Source organism: Mobula birostris, chromosome 9 (assembly GCF_030028105.1).
Source record: "Mobula birostris isolate sMobBir1 chromosome 9, sMobBir1.hap1, whole genome shotgun sequence".
NCBI lineage: Eukaryota > Metazoa > Chordata > Chondrichthyes > Myliobatiformes > Myliobatidae > Mobula > Mobula birostris.
In genome coordinates this window covers 127969327-127988977 of record NC_092378.1, presented here as the reverse complement: position 1 = coordinate 127988977, position 19651 = coordinate 127969327, and the positions used below count along the sequence as shown (strand labels likewise).

At 40.0% G+C, this 19651-nt stretch overlaps 1 protein-coding gene across 2 annotated transcripts in view; it reads right to left on the bottom strand.

The window, feature by feature from the left end:
* The window catches only part of smg1 (SMG1 nonsense mediated mRNA decay associated PI3K related kinase), a 136554-nt gene that overhangs the window by 71584 nt on the left and 45319 nt on the right, over positions 1-19651 (bottom strand). For both annotated transcript variants that reach the window (XM_072268804.1, XM_072268805.1), the window contains exons 10-22: positions 15943-16116; positions 15426-15650; positions 13195-13296; positions 10535-10804; positions 10062-10192; positions 9263-9424; positions 9007-9125; positions 8821-8908; positions 8612-8713; positions 7317-7457; positions 6950-7149; positions 3387-3583; positions 3131-3295 (exon numbers count right to left, since the gene is read on the bottom strand). In XM_072268804.1, the coding sequence (XP_072124905.1) occupies positions 3131-3295; positions 3387-3583; positions 6950-7149; positions 7317-7457; positions 8612-8713; positions 8821-8908; positions 9007-9125; positions 9263-9424; positions 10062-10192; positions 10535-10804; positions 13195-13296; positions 15426-15650; positions 15943-16116 (2076 nt within the window). The remainder of the gene's footprint in view (positions 1-3130; positions 3296-3386; positions 3584-6949; positions 7150-7316; positions 7458-8611; positions 8714-8820; positions 8909-9006; positions 9126-9262; positions 9425-10061; positions 10193-10534; positions 10805-13194; positions 13297-15425; positions 15651-15942; positions 16117-19651) is intronic.

Below are 19651 nucleotides of genomic sequence, written 5' to 3'. Positions count from 1 at the left end.
ACTTGAGATGGTAGCACTTGCAGGTGGCATGGCTGCATCAAGTGTACATTTCTTGTTGAAAATGGTGCAAACAGACTAGTCTTCCCTCATACTCATATACTGAATTTCGTTAACATGGAAAAAATGGGGAATGCTCATGAGAACGCTTCCACCTGATGATTTTTCAAATATCCTTAAACATTCCTAACTTTATGTGACAGAAGTCTTGAGCTTTAACCTGATTTATTGGCTATGGAGGTATTTCATTGCTTACATTGCTCCTTCCCCTGTTTGGCATGTTTTGGAGCATCACTCATCTAGGATCTTTTTAAGTACATCTGCTGCTGCTTTTGCTGTGCTACTGAACCATGATGGAATTGGTTAGTTTGTTAGGAATAGTAACAAGATAAGCCAGCTGTGAGCTTACTGACAGCAGTACAATACAAGTTTTGCTGCTGTTCCACACTGCCTCACAAATGCTCAATTTTCAGCTTCTAATTCTGCCTTAACCAGCACTAATGCAAAAAAAATGAAAGCTACACAGAGAAGACAGGAATAACAAAGATTACAGATAATCCTACCGTAACTATCACAAAGAGGCATCTGCATCAGACATAACTACTGAATAAAAGCAAAAATATTTCAGTACCTTATCTGAAAAGTACAATTCAGACCAGAACAATGAGGTGGTTGTTAAACTAGCTTTGAGGATAACTAAATTTTGATATGGATTGTGCAGTGTTATTTTTCTTACAGCATATGTGTCCTAGGTCTGTGCCTGATGGTTCACCACTTCTTTGTTTATCTGGAAATTCAGAATTTCATTGCAATTTGATACCACCAAATACCTTCCCAGCCCAGTTCAAAGTTAAATTTCAACTACACTGTGCGTAGATGTCACACAAGGAATAAAAACAAAATCCTACTTTTAGGTTTTTTTTTTAAATAGCCATCTGCAGGTTACCTGATCACTTCTACTTATAGCCTATCTTTAATTTTAAGACTCCCCCCCCACCGAAGTTTAATTTTTCTCAAAAAGATTAGCTCTATTTTCCACTATCTTTTGATGTACAGTACATGTGACATGCATTTATCTGTGACAAATCGAATCAGCAATGATTCTGCTTGGCAGTTCACAAATGAGTTGTGGCACGTTATGTTGGCACCAGAAGCATGGCGACATTTGCAGGCTGCCCAGCACAATTCTCACTGATTTGAATTTGAGAGCAAGTTGAAGCACCAGGAGGAAACCTACATGGTCACGGGGAGAACATACAAATTCCTTACAGAAGCAGTGGTTGCTGCCTCAAAAACCAGCGGCGTAACAGGTGTTTGATGATTGATGAGTACAGAGAGCAGCAGGAATCCAACTCCAATCTTACAGCTGGCACTGTAAAGTGATTGCACCTAATTGCTACACTACCAGGCTCTCAGGATGAGGCTTTTCATTCTAGGACGAGGGAGATGTCTTCCTTTTTTACAGAAAGGGGCTTCCCTTCCTCCACTATCAACTCTGCTCTTAAACGCATCTCCCCCATTTCACGTACATCTGCTCTCACTCCATCCTCTCGTCACCCCACTAGGAATAGGGTTCCCCTGGTCCTCACCTACCACCCCACCAGCCTCCGGGTCCAACATATTATTCTCCGTAACTTCCGCCACCTCCAACGAGATCCCACCACTAAGCACATCTTTCCCTCCCCCCCTCTCTCTGCATCCCACAGGGATCGCTCCCTACACAACTCCCTTGTCCATTCGTCCCCCTCCATCCCTCCCCACTGATCTCCCTCCTGGCACTTATCCATGTAAGCGGAACAAGTGCTACACATGCCCTTACACTTCCTCCCTTACCACCATTCAGGGCCCAAACAGTCCTTCCAGGTGAGGCAACACTTCACCTGAGAGTCGACTGGGGTGATATACTGCGTCTGGTGCTCCCGATGTGGCCTTTTATATATTGGCGAGACCCGACGCAGACTGGGAGACCGCTTTGCTGAACATCTACGCTCTGTCCGCCAGAGAAAGCAGGATCTCCCAGTGGCCACACATTTTAATTCCACATCCCATTCCCATTCTGACATGTCCATCCACGGCCTCCTCTACTGTAAAGATGAAGCCACACTCAGGTTGGAGGAACAACACCTTATATTCCGTCTGGGTAGCCTCCAACCTGATGGCATGAACATCGACTTCTCTAACTTCCGCTAAGGCCCCACCTCCCCCTCGTACCCCATCTGTTACTTATTTTTATGCACACATTCTTTCTCTCACTCTCCTTTTTCTCCCTCTGAATATACCTCTTGCCCATCCTCTGGGTCTCCCACCCCCCCCCCCGTCTTTCTTCCCGGACCTCCTGTCCCATGATCCTCTCGTATCCCCTTTTGCCTATCACCTGTCCAGCTCTTGGCTCCATCCCTCCCCCTCCTGTCTTCTCCTATCATTCTGGATCTCCCCCTCCCCCTCCAACTTTCAAATCCCTTACTCACTCTTCCTTCAGTTAGTCCTGACGAAGGGTCTCGGCCTGAAACGTCGACTGCACCTCTTCCTAGAGATGCTGCCTGGCCTGCTGCGTTCACCAGCAACTTTGATGTGTGTTGCTTGAATTTCCAGCATCTGCAGAATTCCTGTTGTTTGCGTTTAAATTCACTACCAGGCTTATGATAGGATTTCAACCCATTTCAAGGTCATAGGTCTACACAATGATTTGTAACTACAGTTCACTCGAAAGCACAGGGGATAGCAAGATGGAAACAAGAGAACACAGGTAATGGAATATGGAGCAACAAACAATCCATTGGAAAAGCTCGGGTCTCTACAATGCTGAATTGTATGGAGTTCAAGACAAAACTGCATCAGGACTCTATACTTGAGGTTAAAGAGTCAAAGAGTTTTAAAAATGTGACTGTTTTCATTATTAAAATAAAGCAGTGCTCAGACAGGTATTCTTACTCATCTGCTGCACTGAAGGACTTTGTAAATTTCCATTTAATAAGTAGGATATTGTACTCCACCCTAACGACTGCTTGGCATAACTGAAGTTTTGAAATAGATCTCTTCCAAAGCTAAATCATGCAGAACCTTTATTTGATAGTACAGTACATCACGTTTAGTGTGCAACTTCCGCCCGATATTAAGATTCTTTTCCACTAACCTGAGTTGCATTACTGTTTTTCATCTCCGTCAGCAAATCAAATCCATGCCTGACCGTCACAGCTGGTTGCCCAGCCAGTAAACCAACCCTCATTATTGCAACTCGAATTCGCGTTAACCAGTCTTGACATGTTTGCCGATTTGTGTAGAAAAAAGTCCTAATAACCTGCAATATGATAATGGTACAGATCTTAGATGACACAGCACCTTGGTAACACAAAAATACAGCAACTTAAAACATAAAAAATGATACTGACCTTTGGTGGTGCCATAAGTGCATTAGCACATCCTTCATAGGCATTGTACATCAACTTTTCAAGATTTTCCAAAAATTGAAGTAGGAGAACAAGTCTTAATTGGTTGCTAATATGGCCATCATCATTGTCAGCTGTTGTCCACTGACTGATGTCTTGATCAGGGTTCAGAGTATGTGCAGCAAGACTCCTAATAATACCTGGAATTTTAAAAGCCAAAATTATTATTAATGATATATATCTGGTAGATGGAGATGTGACTTCTATTTTCAATACTGCATTCAACAACTTCTGTGCTGTATATCCTTTTGTTTATAGCTGCAGTTCAGGATCAGACAAAGAGCAGATTCTTATTTAGTAATATCTTTAGGTCTTAGCTAGTAAACTACATGAAAGCAAGCTTTTTTTAAAATCGTTTAACTCTTAAACTACAGAGCTGCAGGTATGAGCAACCAACAAGCTACTTAAACAGTATTTAATCAGGTCTTATTAAATCTTACAGCTTTATAAAACTCAGTAAGACCAAATGTGAATTGCATTCAGTTCTGGTCACCCATTTTAGAAAGGATTTTGAAGCTTTGGAGAACGTATAGAAGAGGTTTACCAGGATGCTACATAGCTTTGAGAGCATGTGCTATAAAGAGACGGTAGAAAAACTTAGGTAGTTTTCTTTGGAACTGCAGAGGCAGAAGAGAGATTGGATACTGGATACTGAGAGACACAGAGAGAATCTTTTTCCCGAGTTGAAATAGCTAATATCAGAGGTCATGCACTTAAGGTGAGAGGGGGCAAGTTCAAAGTTGATGTGCGGGGTTTGAATTTATTTTACTTGTTTTAAAAACAGAATGGTGGGTGCCCAGAATGCACTGCCTGGGAATTGATGGAAACTAATAAGACAGGGGTCTCCTTCCACATGGATACTGACAGCATTGACTCTTCAGTTTCAAGTCTGATCGTTCCTGGGTATTCTGGACTAGTTTCAACCAGAAACCTTGCTTCGATGCTCTGAAGAAAGGTCCAAGTTCTTTGATCTGGGGAAGTGTGCTTACAATGAAAACACTGGTTCCTATATCTTCCGGTCTGACCATGTCAAGGAACAATACAACATAGAAACCCTCCAGGCTAAGTCCATGCCAACCATTTAACTACTCATTTTCTATTCCTTTTTTTATCCTCAATATATTCTCATCAACCCCTTTTCTGATTCTATCACTTACTTATAAGCTTGGAGAATTTAGCGGCCAATTAACCTCCTAATTTATGTGAACTTGAGGTACGGGAAACCAGGGCACCCTGAAAAATCCACATGGTCACAAAGAGAACATGCAAACTTCACACAGCACCAGAAGTTAGGGCTGAGCTTAGATCTCTGGGCAGTCAGTGAGTCTACTGTGCTAAATTATTCACTACTGTCCTATTCTCATTCTTTATTAAAAGTGATGACGTATCTCATTATCTACCCATCCTTCCAAAATGTCAAGGTCCCAACATGAAGTTCCCACCCTAGGATAACTTGCAATTAGATGCATTGCTTCTGTATTGACAGTCAGATCATACCAATTTTTACATCTTTAATTTAGACATCATCTATTCCTCATGTATTCATCTTTCCATCACTTTACGTTCTATTACCCATCCCCTCTCACCAGCATTTTAACCCCATATATGCCATACTTTAAATATTGTATATTTGCATACTTAAACCTGTACTTAATTGACCATATTGATTCATCCAAACCCATTAATAGCTTACAAACCAAGGAATATACAACAAGGTACAATATCTCCAGTTAATGAGGGATGCAGATATGGCAGAAAAACTGAATGCGCATTTTGCGTCTTCACAGCAGAAGACGTCTGCAGTATACTGGACATTCAAGCGTGTCAGGGAAGTGAAGTTTGTGCAGTGGAATTTATAACGGAGAAGGTGCTCAGGAAGCTTAATGGTCTGAGGGTGGATAAATCTCCTGGACCTGATGGAATGCACCCTTGGGTTCTGAAGGAAGGAGCTGGAGAGATTGTGGAGGCATTAATGATCTTTCAAGAATTGATAGATTTTAGCATTGTACCAGATGACTGGAAAATTGCAAATGTTACTCGCTATTTAAGAAGGGTGGGAGGCAGCAGAAAGGAAACTATAGACCTGTTAGCCTGACATCAGTGGTTGGGAAGTTGTTGGAATCGATTGTTAGGGATGAGATTATGGAATACCAGGAGGCACATGACAAGATAGGCCAAAGCCAGCATGGCTTCTTGAAAAATCCTGCCTGACAAACCTACTGTAATTCTTTGAGGAAATTACAAGCAGGGTAGACAAAAGAGACGCAGTAGGCGTGGTGTACTTTGATTTTCAGAAGGCCTTTGACAAGGTGCTGCACATGAGGCTGCTTAGCAAGATAAGAGACCATGGAATCACAGGGAAGTTACTAGCGTGGATGGAGCATTGGCTGGTTGGCAGAAAGCAGAGAGTGAGAATAAAGGGATTCTATTCTGGTTGGTTGCCAGTTACCAGTGGAGTTCCACAGGGGTTGGTGTTGGGACCGCTGCTTTTTACCATGTATGTCAATGATCTGGACTATGGTATCAATGGATTTGTGGCTAAATTTGCCAATGATACAAAGATAGGTGGAGGACTGGGTACTGTTGAGGAAACAGAGAGCCTGCAGAAAGACTTAGATAGCTTAGGGGAATGGGCAAATGAAATACAATGTTGGAAAGTGTATGGTTATGCACTTTGGTGGAAGAAATAAATGGGCAGATTATTATTTAGATAGGGAGAGAATTCAAAATGCAGAGATGCAAAGGGACTTGGGAGTCCTTGTACAAGATACCCTAAAGGTTAACCTCCAGGTTGAGTTGGTTGTGAAGAAAGCAAATGCAATGTTGGCATTCATTTCTAGAGGTACAGAATATAAGAGCAGCAATGAGATGTTGAGGCTCTATAAGGCACTCATGAGACCATACTTGGAGTACTGGGTGCAGTTTTGGGCTCCTTATTTTAGAAAGGATATACTGTCATTGGAGAAGGTTCAGAGAAGATTCACGAGAATGATTCCAGGAATGAAAGGGTTAACATATGAGCAATGTCTGGCAGCTCTTGGGCTGTATTCCCTGGAGTTCAGGAGAATGAGGGGGAATCTCACTAAAAACATTCTGTATGTTAAAAGGCCTGAACAGATTAGATATGGCAATGTTATTTCCCATAGTAGGAGATTCTAGGACAAGAGGGCACGACTTCAGGATTTAAGGACATCCTTTTAGAACTGAGATGCAGAGAAATTACTTTAGTCAGAGCATGGTAAATCTGTGGAATTTGTTGCCATGAGCAGCTGTGAAGGCCAAGTCATTGGATGGATTTAAGGCAGAGATAGATAGGTTCTTGATTAGCCAGGGCATCAAAGGGTATGGGGTGAAAGCAGGGGAGTGGGGATGACTGGAAGAATGGGTTCAGCCCATGACTGAATGGCGGAGCAGACTCAATGGGTCAAATGGCCGACTTCTGTTCTTATATCTTATGGATTTCCCCCTTCAAATAAGCTCATAACATTGCAAAATTTATCCACTACCTTCAATTGTCTGGAATGTATCCTGTGCTCTGCCCAATGGTGTCCGTAGTTTTGAAAGCACTGTAAATTGTGCTGCTTCCCATACAGCCCATTGCCATAACACAGCCTCAGTTTTCAAAAGGTTTCGAGGTATGGTCGATTGGTCACATTTGTCTAATCTCTGACAGCTGTGAAACAGTCTCTCAAGCCAATGATCTTTGCTGAAAGGAATACAAAAAATTTACCAGTTTCATAGTCTAATCCATTACACTGTACTTACAAATATTACTGATTCTTTCAAAGTATTATGCAAAGTAAAACATATAAAACAAATCTTACAAAACAAAAAGCATAAAGTTGGAACTGGAAAATAAAATTAAAACCTTACCCAATCCTGTGGCAACTTCCATACAAAATGAAACTAATTAGATCAGAGAAGTCCTGAGGGTGAAATGTGTTACTGGGAGCTTTGCTCATATGGCTACTTATGGCCAATGAGATCCCTTGCACCTCTGTGTGATTGTTGTTACTGTAAAAACAAAAAGCATACTATTTTTATAATCAGTAGTCAATTTCTTCATTATCCAAATACAATTTTCATTAAATTGCATGGAACAGATATTTACAGAGAAACCAGCTGTACTCACTCTTAACTGCATCTCAAAGCTTCTCTACACTTAAGAATTTTCATTTTAACAACTTTGAACATGAACTTTTTTTTTCTGCTGGAGGAACTCAGGTCAAGCAGCATCCGTGGGGAGTAAGGAAGAAATCGTCCATGTTTCCGGTCAAATCTTGCATCAGAGCATTTTAATTTTCCCTTCTGGAATTTCAGCTAATTATCTTACTTCACCTCAGAATGATCCAATTGAAGTATCAGTTTTGTTATTCAATTCTTCAAGATTTTCATCTCATTTATAGGCATCTGTTAGTCTTGTCAGACCATGGATTTGTGCCTTGGAAAGTTTCCAGGGCACAGGCCTGGGCAAATTTGTATGGAAAACTGGCAGTTGCCCATGCTGCAAGTCTCCCCTCTCCACGCCACCGATGTTGTCCAAGGGAAAGGCACTATGGCCGATACAGCCTGGCACCAGTGTCGTCGCAGGCCGATACAGCCTGGCACCAGTGTCGTCGCAGGGCAATGTGTGGTTAAGTGCCTTGCTCAAGGACACAACACGCTGCCTCAGCCAAGGCTCGAACTAGCGATCTTCAGATCACTAGATCGACGCCTTAACCACTTGGCCACGCGCCAACACTTTATCTCATTAGACCTTAGTATTTACTACATCCCTTCCTAAAGTTTGTCATCTCTCCAATTCTAATGAAAATTCAAGGCCAAAAGTTTTTATGTACACAGATACTGTAAAGCTGAGAACTTCCAGCATATTTTCATCTTAAATCCAGTAGGTTTCTTTGCCAATTTTCATTTCGTTGATTGGTTCAAACTCCCAGCAATCAATAAAAAACAGACATGTATCTATAATACTAAGGTGCAAAATCCTTAGTGTAAATGTTGGTGAAGTGAATAAATAGCAAGCAACTATAATTTAAAGAGAGAAGTTTCACTGATTTAGTTTGGAGTGCAAGATTACTCAGTTCAATTATGTATGCAATTTACAAATTTCTAGATTTGACTAGATATATTTGAAACAACCAGTAAAACTAATGTTAAAGCCATCATACCTTAAAGCAACATCCAGAGGAATGGTCTTCAAAAGTTTTCCAAAAGCCTGCCGCACACGAACTCCACAGTGAACTAACTGCACACGGCAAACATCAACACATCTATGAACAAAACCAGTATCAACTTTAGTCTGCAAACTTCATATGTAATCTAAATAATCATACATATGAATGTGCAAATAGCATAGGGAAAAATATCAGAATTATACCTTTGCAAAAGGTCATTTGGCAAGGAAGTGGAAACGATTTGTAAGCTGCTGCATGCTTGTAAGCAAATAGAAGCATCTTCATGAACAGCTGTATTTAAAAAGAAAACAGGATGAGAATTTCATCTTTTAACAATGTATAAATAGAATTCGTATATAGAATTAATAAGAATTCAATAGAATTCTTACCATTTGATAACAATCCTTTGCAGAATTTGTGAAAAGATGAGAGAGCAAATAAGGGAGCATACGTTTCTGATTTCTTCATTAAAACTGTTATTTCTAATGCCCATGTTAGCAGTAATTTCCTGGTGAGATAAAAACAGGTTTTGAAAGTGAAAACTAAAAATTCTTTTCACTGCCATCTACAACATACAATAACAAAATATTCTATTATGTATATATTTGTTCCACATAGGAAAACAAACCAGAAAAGGTGATTTACCTTGCATCACTATTCAAAATATCCTTACTGAGCAACGTTCCTAGAAGATTCAGTATGATGGCAAAGTGTTTCTTTGTTGCCATGGTGACAGTACTGATAACAGCACCATCAAACAGAGAGGGTGATGATGAACTCAGACTGCTAGATATGAAATGGTCATGCCTGCAAAGAACAGAATGAACTATTTTTATCTGAAGCTGAATGGGATTTTGAAAATGCATCAAACCTGGCAAATCAGTCCTTACCACAGGCACATATTCAATGAGCAAGGTTTATAACAAATTTTGTAAGATTTCAAAAACAGTAGTATAGCTGAATGCATTATTTATCAATACTTTAATGTAAATAATGTTAACTTTGTATGAAGCACAGTTTTGAGAATGCATGCCAAATGCCACATGAAGCTGGCAATTTTCTACTGTGTCCAAGAAAGTTGAACTAACAGTTTAGTTTAATCCTTGGTTCTAAATTTTCAATATTTCTAACGCCTTCATTTATTTTACAGACCAATGCCCCCTCCAATATTAATCTATTTACCAAACAATACACCAATTTCAGGGTACAATTAAGGTTCCTGTTGCCCACAGCATTTGGTGAATCTAATTTCCACAAAACACAATTTTTGGCAATAATCAATGATTAAAGGACTGCACATTAAAAATTCTGAACAAATTGCAAATTTAACATTTTAAAATTCAGCTAGAGGGAGAATATTTAAAGCAATTGTAAAGCAATGATCTGAAGAGGACAGGCCAAAATTGATCACACCTTGCAAATGTGCAATCAAAGCTTACCATACCTTGTACAATGGGAATATAAAGTGTACAGAACTCCATATTGGATGGCAGGATAATGAACAGCAAGGTTGGCGTGTACAACTGTAAGATTATCGCTGAGTAGGGCAAACATTGTGGGGGAAAGAGCCCACATCTGTTAAAAAAAAAAGGTCACAAAGTACTATTAAAAGTAATTCTAAGTGCAGCTCAAGTCTCAAGTTAAAAAAATTTATTTAACGGTACAATACAGTGACAAGACCTTCCCAATAAGCCAACACCACCCAATTACATCCATGTGACCAAGCTACTAATCCGTATATCTATAGAATGCAGGAGGAAACCAGAGCACCCAGAAAAAACCGATGTAGTCACTGGGAAAATGTACAAACTTCTTACAAACACCAGTAGAACTGAATCCAGGTCACTAGCGCTGAAATAGTGTTATGTAATCATAAAGCCCCCAAAAACTTTTGAAATTTCACATGTATATACTTACACCAATCAAGGAATTTTTTGCATTTCCAATTGTAGTAAGGGCACTTAAGTCAAATAGTACAATAAACTCTGCACTCTCTTCTTTGAATGTAATGTCCCTGAAAGCTTCATGATGTATCTCTGAACAGACTGGAGGAAGTGCTACGTCTTGAAGAAGACTATTCAGTGCACAAGTCATTTCCCCCAAAATCAGTTTGTAGGCAGTTTCTAGTACAGGAATATTCTTCAGACTTAACACAGCCTGATATACAAACTGTGCTGTTGATACAACCTGTATAGGATTAAATGAAAGAGCTTAACATATTATTGCATAATTGTTTTTAAAACAGCATTATATTTCTCTTAGGTAATATTTGGCAGGAAAGCATCTCACCAAATAAGAGTAAACATTCCAAGTAAAATGGGGTTTATATATTCTCATCAACAAATTTAAGATTTTATTATTAATCTCACATAGATCATTTTAAGTTTGTTGATCAGTCAATTTATGCAGATTTCTTCAGGACTCTCCCCCCCATTTACACCATAACTTGTACAGAAAGCAGAGGCACACAAAAAAAAAGCCTAGCTTTTCCTCAGTGATGGTGCATTACTAATACCTTAAATGATCACAAACTATATACTATTAGCAAGCACACATTTAAACAAGACAGGAAGCTGGTACTTCCTGTACTCCATCTTTCTGCATACTAACTCTGATCTTTCTGTGCAAGTTGCACTCATACTACGTTGAACGTAGCTTCACAAAATGTTAACTGGCTATATGATACACTGCTCTATCCCATTAGACTGTCAACAGAGTTATCAAAAACAATTATGGAATAATAAAAGCAGAATAATATGACATTCAGTCCATTTAAAATCATCCACATCCATCAAGCTCAAAAACCTTTGCACTGGTTCAAAACATAAGTTCTAATTATTCCTCCCAACAAATGACACTACACCTGACTATGGTCCCAACTTCACTGTTTTACTAGAGAAGATAATACCTAATTTTTCTGAACTACCAAATGTCCATGTGGCACTTTCTGTAATGCTGCAGCTGCCCACACTACTTGAGTGCATTCAATATGCAGTTCAGAGCAGATATTTTGCTCCAGGATAAGATTACTGAATACAGCAGACACACTAGTGGGACAGAAGTAGTGGGACTATTAGGATTGCTTCAAGGTGGAAGGTCCTCTTCCCCCTTTCTACTTACATTATCGATACTGGGAGATAACGTGGACTTGTTGGATCAGATGGCCTCCTGTGTGGAAGCAGTAACGTGATTGCAAGCATAGCAATCTCTTAAAGGAGTGGGAGAAATCAGCTGCAGGTGAAAGAAAATCTTCTGTTGCAATATTTTAAATTGACTTAGTATGTGAACACAATGCTTCAAATTATTTTGGTAAATATTTTAATCTTAACTTTGAACATCCTAAGTTTTTGCTGACTGTAAATGTCAATGATTAATTTAACAGCTGTGACCCAGGGCCTCCCCAGCTGTCAAAGCTACTCTGAAAGCAGCCAGCTGTCTGTGCCAAGCTAACATTTATACTGCACTGAGGCAAGCCAATCATGGGAGCCAGGCCACCAGACCTTACAGTTCATTCCAGTGCATTCCCAATGACAAAAGCTATGGGAAGCAGAACAGTCTGAAGGCAGCTAAGTCATCTGGGCTAAGTGCACTACACTCCAGCACTAAAACTGACTTCAAAACATCCATCACATTGTGCTTATTACCTTGCTCCTGCCTGACATGACATCTACCTTTTAATCTCTTCACGTTCTGACCTGGTGCTCTGGTGCCACCTCCCTACCACTCTAGCTTAAACTCTTCTGATTAGCATGAGTAAACCTCTCAACCAGGATATTGGTTCCCTTCCTATTAAGGTGCAACTTGTCCCTCTTGTACCAGTCAGCCCTGCACCAGAAGAGGTTCCAATGATCCAAGAACACGAAGCCCTGCTCTTTGTACCAATCCTCACCCACTCATTCACTATTTTCCTATTCCTGCCCTTAACAGCACATTGCACTAGGAGTCATCCAGAGATCACTACCTTCGAGGTCCTGCTTTTCAGTCCCTTTCTCAAATCCTATACTCACTGTGCAGGTCCTTTTCCCCCTTTCTACTTACATTATCGGTACCAATTTGTACCATAACCTCTGGATGTTTACCCTCCCCGTTCACTGCAACCTCTCTGGAACATCAGCGACCGTACCACCTAGGAGGCAACATACCATCTGGTGTCTTATCTATGATCACAGAATCTCCTGTCTGTCCCCACAACTACCAAGTCTCCTATCACTATTTCTCAGCTCGACTTTAATTTTTCTGCTGAGCCTGAGCCAGCCACAGTGCCACTGACTTGGTTGTTCCCTTGTATTATCCAAGGGGGTATGCTTGGTAATGAGGGAATAGCCACAGAGGTACCCTGCACTGACTACCTACTTCCCTCACTTCTGGTGGTCCCCAACTATCTGAAGGCTCTACCTCAGTAAAAGTCTCAACTGAGAAGCCCTTAGCTTCCCTAATGAAGACTAGGGTATAGTTGCTTGAAAAATTAAAGCCTTCAAAGAATAAAAGATTTTAAAAGACATCAGCACAATTTCATCCAGAATAAGTAGGTGCTCATGTAACTAGAAACATGCACTTTTCTTTATCCTCAACCTTACCTCTTTTTCCCTATGAAAACGGAGCTGAAGTAACTTGGAATCTGGTGAAAACAATTTTTCAACAAATGATGCTGGCAATTTTGTATTTATTTGTTCCACAATCTGAAAAAATGAAAATTGTATTATAAATGATCAAAATGCAAGAGAATAATTGTCTTAACAGATAAAACTTTGATCACGTGTTCCAGCCCTTTCTCACTCATGCCATTTTAAATCAGATGATTTTGGACTCAAATTCCACTTGAGATCTGACCAGAGACATACGAGGGGTGATTAATAAGTTCATCGCCTAAGGTAGAAGGAGTCAATTTTAGAAAACCTAGCACATTTATTTTTCAACATAGTCCTCTCCTACATTTACACACTTAGTCCAGCGGTCATGGAGCACACAGATCCTGGACCTCCAGAAAGTGTCCAGAGATGGGTGATTGGTAAGTTTGTGGCCTAAGGTACAAGGAGATGAGTTATACAGCTTTCGTTGCATGCACATGCAGGGCAACTCTGAGTGATTATGCAGAAAGTTCGAAGTTAATAACTCATCTCCTTCTACCTTAGGCCACGAGCTTATCAATCACCCGTGCTGTGGACACTTTCTAGGGGTCCAAGATCCGTATGCTCCATGACCTCTGGACTAAGTGTGTAAATGTAGGAGGGGACTATGTTGAAAAATAAATGTGCTAGGTTTTCTAAAATTGACTCCTTCTACCTTAGGCCACGAACTTATCAATCACCCCTCGTATTATACACTTTTTTAGGCCTGCAGCACCCATGCCAACTACCGATCAACATGACTCACTAACACTAATCCATTTTCCAGCACTTGGCCCTTGTCTTCTTTATGGTTGCAAATCAAATGCTCATCTAAATACTGCAATGTGGCAGAATACTATTATCCATGTTCTATGCCTAAGTATGTATACCTAAATCAGCCTCCTCAAAGAAAACAAAGTCCACCTATCTCCTCAGTATCACTTCATAGCCAAAACTATTGTCAGGCAACATCCTGGTGAATTTCCCCAGTACCTTCTCCAACACAAACACATCCTTCCTATAATGTGGCAACCAGATATACAGAGTAATCCAACTGGGGCCTAACTAATGTTTTATAGAACTGTATATTCACATTCTATACCCCATGACTTTTTATGTGCCTGTCCACACCATGTACTTCCTAGCAAAGTGATGCAAACATATGGCACATATGCCCAAGATGACATGTGCAAAAATTGTTGTCATGTGGCATGTAGTCAACCCCTCGATTCTTTAAACACCACCCACAATAAAGAGACACATAATGATTATCTTTACTGTCAAATGAAGCAGCAAACTGTTTTTCTACAACCTGGGAGCAATGAGGTGTTCTCACAGGAAATGTCTCACACTAGTTTGGTGCCACTGAGATGGCTGCAAGAACGTGACATCAGATAATATGTTTTGAAATAGTTGCAGACCTGCTATACATATCAGTATTTGGATAGTAAACGGTTACAATAACAATACTATTCAGAATTTTTTTTCCTTTAGTCTTTTTAAAAGATTATTAATTTTTGAACAGTTTTTTAAAAAATACTCCATTTATTTCAATCTGTCTCTTATACTTTTATTAATAGTAAAAGCAATGAACAGAAATAGGACATCAGTTTTCTTTAAAAAAGTTTACAATTATTGTTACTAATTTATTAATCAATGATAACATTTGCTCAAAATTAACCATAGCACATGAGAGAATTTTTGAAGATTATTGCCAAATTAGGTGCACGTGTTCTCAAGAAGGTTTGCCACCCCTGTACTATAGGCCTATCATTAATTGTGTATACTCTAGACTTAATCCTCCCAAAATGCACTGCCTCATTCTAGCAGCTATACAAACTAAAGGGAAATGCTGAATTGAGTCGCTGGTTCTGCTTTCAGAATCTTGCAATCTTTTCTCTTGAAATGTAGGAAACTTCTCCTGGTATTCTGGCAAAAATCAACAGCCCACCCTACACCACAGAAAAAAAGTACACAATCTTTTGCACTCTTTCCCAACCCCCAAGGACTTGGTTATCAACAAAATGATTCATCCAATTTTTACTCAACAGAAACACTTCCCAATATTTTACTTGCTGGACATAACTGAAGGTTAAGGCTAAAATAAATGTTTAAATGAATGTTAGTGTTACTTCTAGGATAATGTTCAAATAAAGCTGATCACATTAACCAGTTTTAAAAATGCAAGCTATCAGACTCACCAGAGTCAACAGGTTTAAGACAGAGATGATGTATTCAGCACCAAACATTTGACAACCTTCCAGCTGATCCAACCCATAATTAATGGTAATTTCACAATGTTTGGCTATGTCAGAGTCCATGCTTCCCAACAGAACACAGACACACTCATTTGCAGCTGTCAAAACTGCCTCAGAAAAGAAAACTTGTTTTGCTGTGGTAACACAATTCACAACTCTGAGCAGGATCTAGATTTAAAAGAAATACACACATTTAAATAAGCAGAATAATTTCGTAAATAAAAATTTTGTGAACAAATTTTTTTTAACTAGAAGCTTGACAAAATGTAAAAGCTTTAGATGAAAAATCTGGTTACTACTGATGCAATGACAACATACATGGTCTAAAATAAAATGTGAGGCTTTTTACATTTTAAACATACACATTTATTTAAAAAGTGAATTAGCTACAAATGACATTTCCCATGGTCAGAGACAATCCATGAAAAGCAACAGGAAATTAAAGTGAACACAATCTTACATCTGTCACATAAGCCTCAGTAATTGGAGGTCCTCTAATCGGGCTGAAACGCTCTCCAATACTTCTTACTACAGTACTGAACACTCTTAGTAGTGCTGCTAATTTTGGTAATGAGACTGAAGGTGGTGGAATATCCTCATCAACAGATTCACCAGAAGCCACGTGACTGAGGTCCTGTAAAGTTAAATATCAGACAGTTTGGTCATTTTGGAGCAGTGAAGGAAGTACAATCTATAGTCATCCAATGCACTCTGCTGGGGTACTATGACCATTGCTAATTGAAAACTGAAGCAGTGTGACTATTTTTCACCTCAAAATTCAATGCAAAAACTGAAAATAAATTTCATTATATAATCCTGGCAGTGATCCAAAGGTTTCATGTCACAGAGAAAGAGCTGGCATAGTTACTTTTCAACTAAGGCTACTGCTCACTGCTAATGAATTAAAAGCACAACAAATTGCATTTTTACAAGGCGTAACTAACAAATATGAACATGAATTAACATTAGGTCAATCTGTCCTTCCAGACTGCATTTAATTTTATTACAAGCAATTTGATTACAACTTCAATCCTGCATTACCTACCCAAGATAACTTTTCACAGCCCTACTAATCAAGAACATATCTGCCTAGTCCTAAAAAACTTCAAAGATTCTGCATTACTGCCCTTTGAGGAACAGTTCCAAAAAACAACTCTCAGAAAAGATTTCAGCTCATGATTATACAGGTGAACCCTTATTTTTAAAACTGTGGGCTCTGCTTCTAGGATTCTTCTACACCCAAAAACATGCTCTCCACATCTACAGCATCAACATCCATCAGTATCTTATAGATTTTAATGTATTTTACTCTTCTGAACCCAAGCAACAAGCCTATTCTCTCCAGCCTTGCAGATTTTAAATCTACTGTCTTCTTTGAACCCTTTCAATACCTATTGCCACCCACAGCATCCTCCCCGCTAGTCCCAGTTCCTTATAACCCTCTAAAACCCTCCCCTTTACATGCTTATCCAAATGCCTCTTAAATGTTGCAACTGTACCTATCTTAACCATTTTCCTCTGGCAGGTCATTCCATGCACTCTTTCTCAGGTCTCTTAACTCTCTCCCTTCTTATCTGGTATCTATGCCTCCTAGCTTTGGATTCCCCAACCCTAAGGACTATGATAGTCACATTATCAATGAGCCAGGGAATAAAGATCCAGCATAGCCAACCACTCCCTATAACTCAGGCTCTCAAGTCAAAGCATATCCCACATCAAACTCTTCTGCACCCTTTTCAGCTTGAGAATGTCTTTCCCATACCAGGGTGACCAAAACTATACACCATGCTCCAAATGCTGCCTCAACAACAACATTACATTCCTAAACTCGATGCTCTGACTGATGAAGGGCAGCTGGTGACTACTTAGGCAGCACTTTTTAAAAAAAAAAGTCAACTGTGCACTGATACTCCCAGGTTCTTCTGTTCACAACACTCATCTGTGTCTGCCACTTATCTGGTACCCATGTCCTCTAGCTTTGGATTCTCCAACCCTGAGAAAACTATGATAGTCACATTATCAATCAGCTACGAAATAAAGATCCAGATACTTCCAGGTTCTTCTGTTCGTAACACTCATCTGTGTTTTGCTATTTACTGTACAAATTCTAACCTGGTTTGACTCACCAAAATGCTTCGCCTTACACTTATCCAAGTTAAAAATCCATTTGCTATTCCTCAGCCCATCCCTTTCTGATCAAGATCTCTTTGCAATTCATTGTAACTTGCTTCACTATCAACAAGATTCCTTCGTTTAGGGATCATCAAACTTGCTAATTGTGACAGGCAAATTTGTATCCAAATCATTTACATAAATAATAAATAACAGATCCTTACAGGGAATCCCACTAGTCATGAGCCTCCAGTTGGAGAATTGACCTTCAACTGCCACTCTGCTTCCTATCAGAGCCAAATCTGAATCCACTTTGCTAGTTTCCCATGAATCTTAATGTTCCTGATTAGTCTCCATATGAAAACTTGGGAAACCATAGAAACCACAGCACAGAAACAGGCCCTTTGACCCTTCTTGGCTGTGCCGAACCATTTTCTGCCTAGTCCCACTGACCTGCACACGGACCATATCCCTCCATACACCTCCCATCCATGTATCTGTCCAATTTATTCTCAAATGTTAAAAAAGAACCCGCATTTACCACCTCGTCTGGCAGCTCATTCCATACTCCCACCACTCTCTGTGTGAAGAAGCCCCCCCCAAATGTTCCCTTTAAACTTTTCCCCCCTCACCCTTAACCCACGTCCTCTGGTTTTTTTTCCTCCCCTTGCCTCAGTGGAAAAAGCCTGCTTGCATTCACTCTATCTATACCCATCATAATTTTATATACCTCTATCAAATCTCCCCTCATTCTTCTACACTCCAGGGAATAAAGTCCTAACCTATTCAACCTTTCTCTGTAACCGAGCTTCTCAAGTCCCAGCAACATCCTTGTAAACCTTCTCTGCACTCTTTTAACCTTACTTATATCCTCCCTGTAATTTGGTGACCAAAACTGAACACAATACTCCAGATTCGGCCTCACCAATGCCTTATACAACCTCATCATAACATTCCAGTTCTTATACTCAATACTTCGATTAATAAAGGCCAATGTACCAAAAGCTCTCTTTATGACCCTATCTACCTGTGATGACACTGTTAGGGAATTTTGTATCTGTATTCCCAGATCCCTCTGTTCCACTGCACTCCTCAGTGCCTTACCATTAACCCTGTATGTTCTACCTTGGTTTGTCCTTCCAACGTGCAATACCTCACACTTGTCAGTATTAAACTCCATCTGCCATTTTTCAGCCCATTTTTCCAGCTGGTCCAAGTCCCTCTGCAGGCTCTGAAAGCCTTCCTCACTGTCTACTACACCTCCAATCTTTGTATCATCAGCAAACTTGCTGATCCAGTTTACCACATTATCATCCAGATCATTGATATAGATGACAAATAACAATGGACCCAGCACTGATCCCTGTGGCACACCACTAGTCACAGGCCTCCACTCAGAGAAGCAATTCTCTACCACCACTCTCTGGCTTCTTCCATTGAGCCAATGTCTAATCCAATTTACCACCTCTCCATGTATACCTCGCGAATGAATTTTCCTAACTAACCTCCCATGCGGGACCTTGTCAAAGGCCTTACTGAAGTCCATGTAGACAATATCCACTGCCTTCCCTTCATCCACTTTCCTGGTAACCTCCTCGAAAAACTCCAACAGATTGGTCAAACATGACCTACCACGCACAAAGCCATGTTGACTCTCCCTAATAAGCCCCTGTCTATCCAAATGCTTGTAGATTCTGTCTCTTAGTACTCCCTCCAATAACTTACCTACTACTGACGTTAAACTCACCGGCCTATAATTTCCCGGATTACTTTTCGATCCTTTTTTAAACAACGGAACAACATGAGCCACTCTCCAATCCTCCGGCACTTCACCCGTAGACAGCGACATTTTAAATATTTCTGCCAGGGCCCCTGCAATTTCAACACTAGTCTCCTTCAAGGTCCGAGGGAACACTCTGTCAGGTCCCGGGGATTTATCCACCTTAATTTTCCTCAAGACAGCAAGCACCTCCTCCTTTTCAATCTGTACAGTTTCCATGGTCTCACTACTTGATTCCCTCAAATCCATAGATTTCATGCCAGCTTCCTTAGTAAAT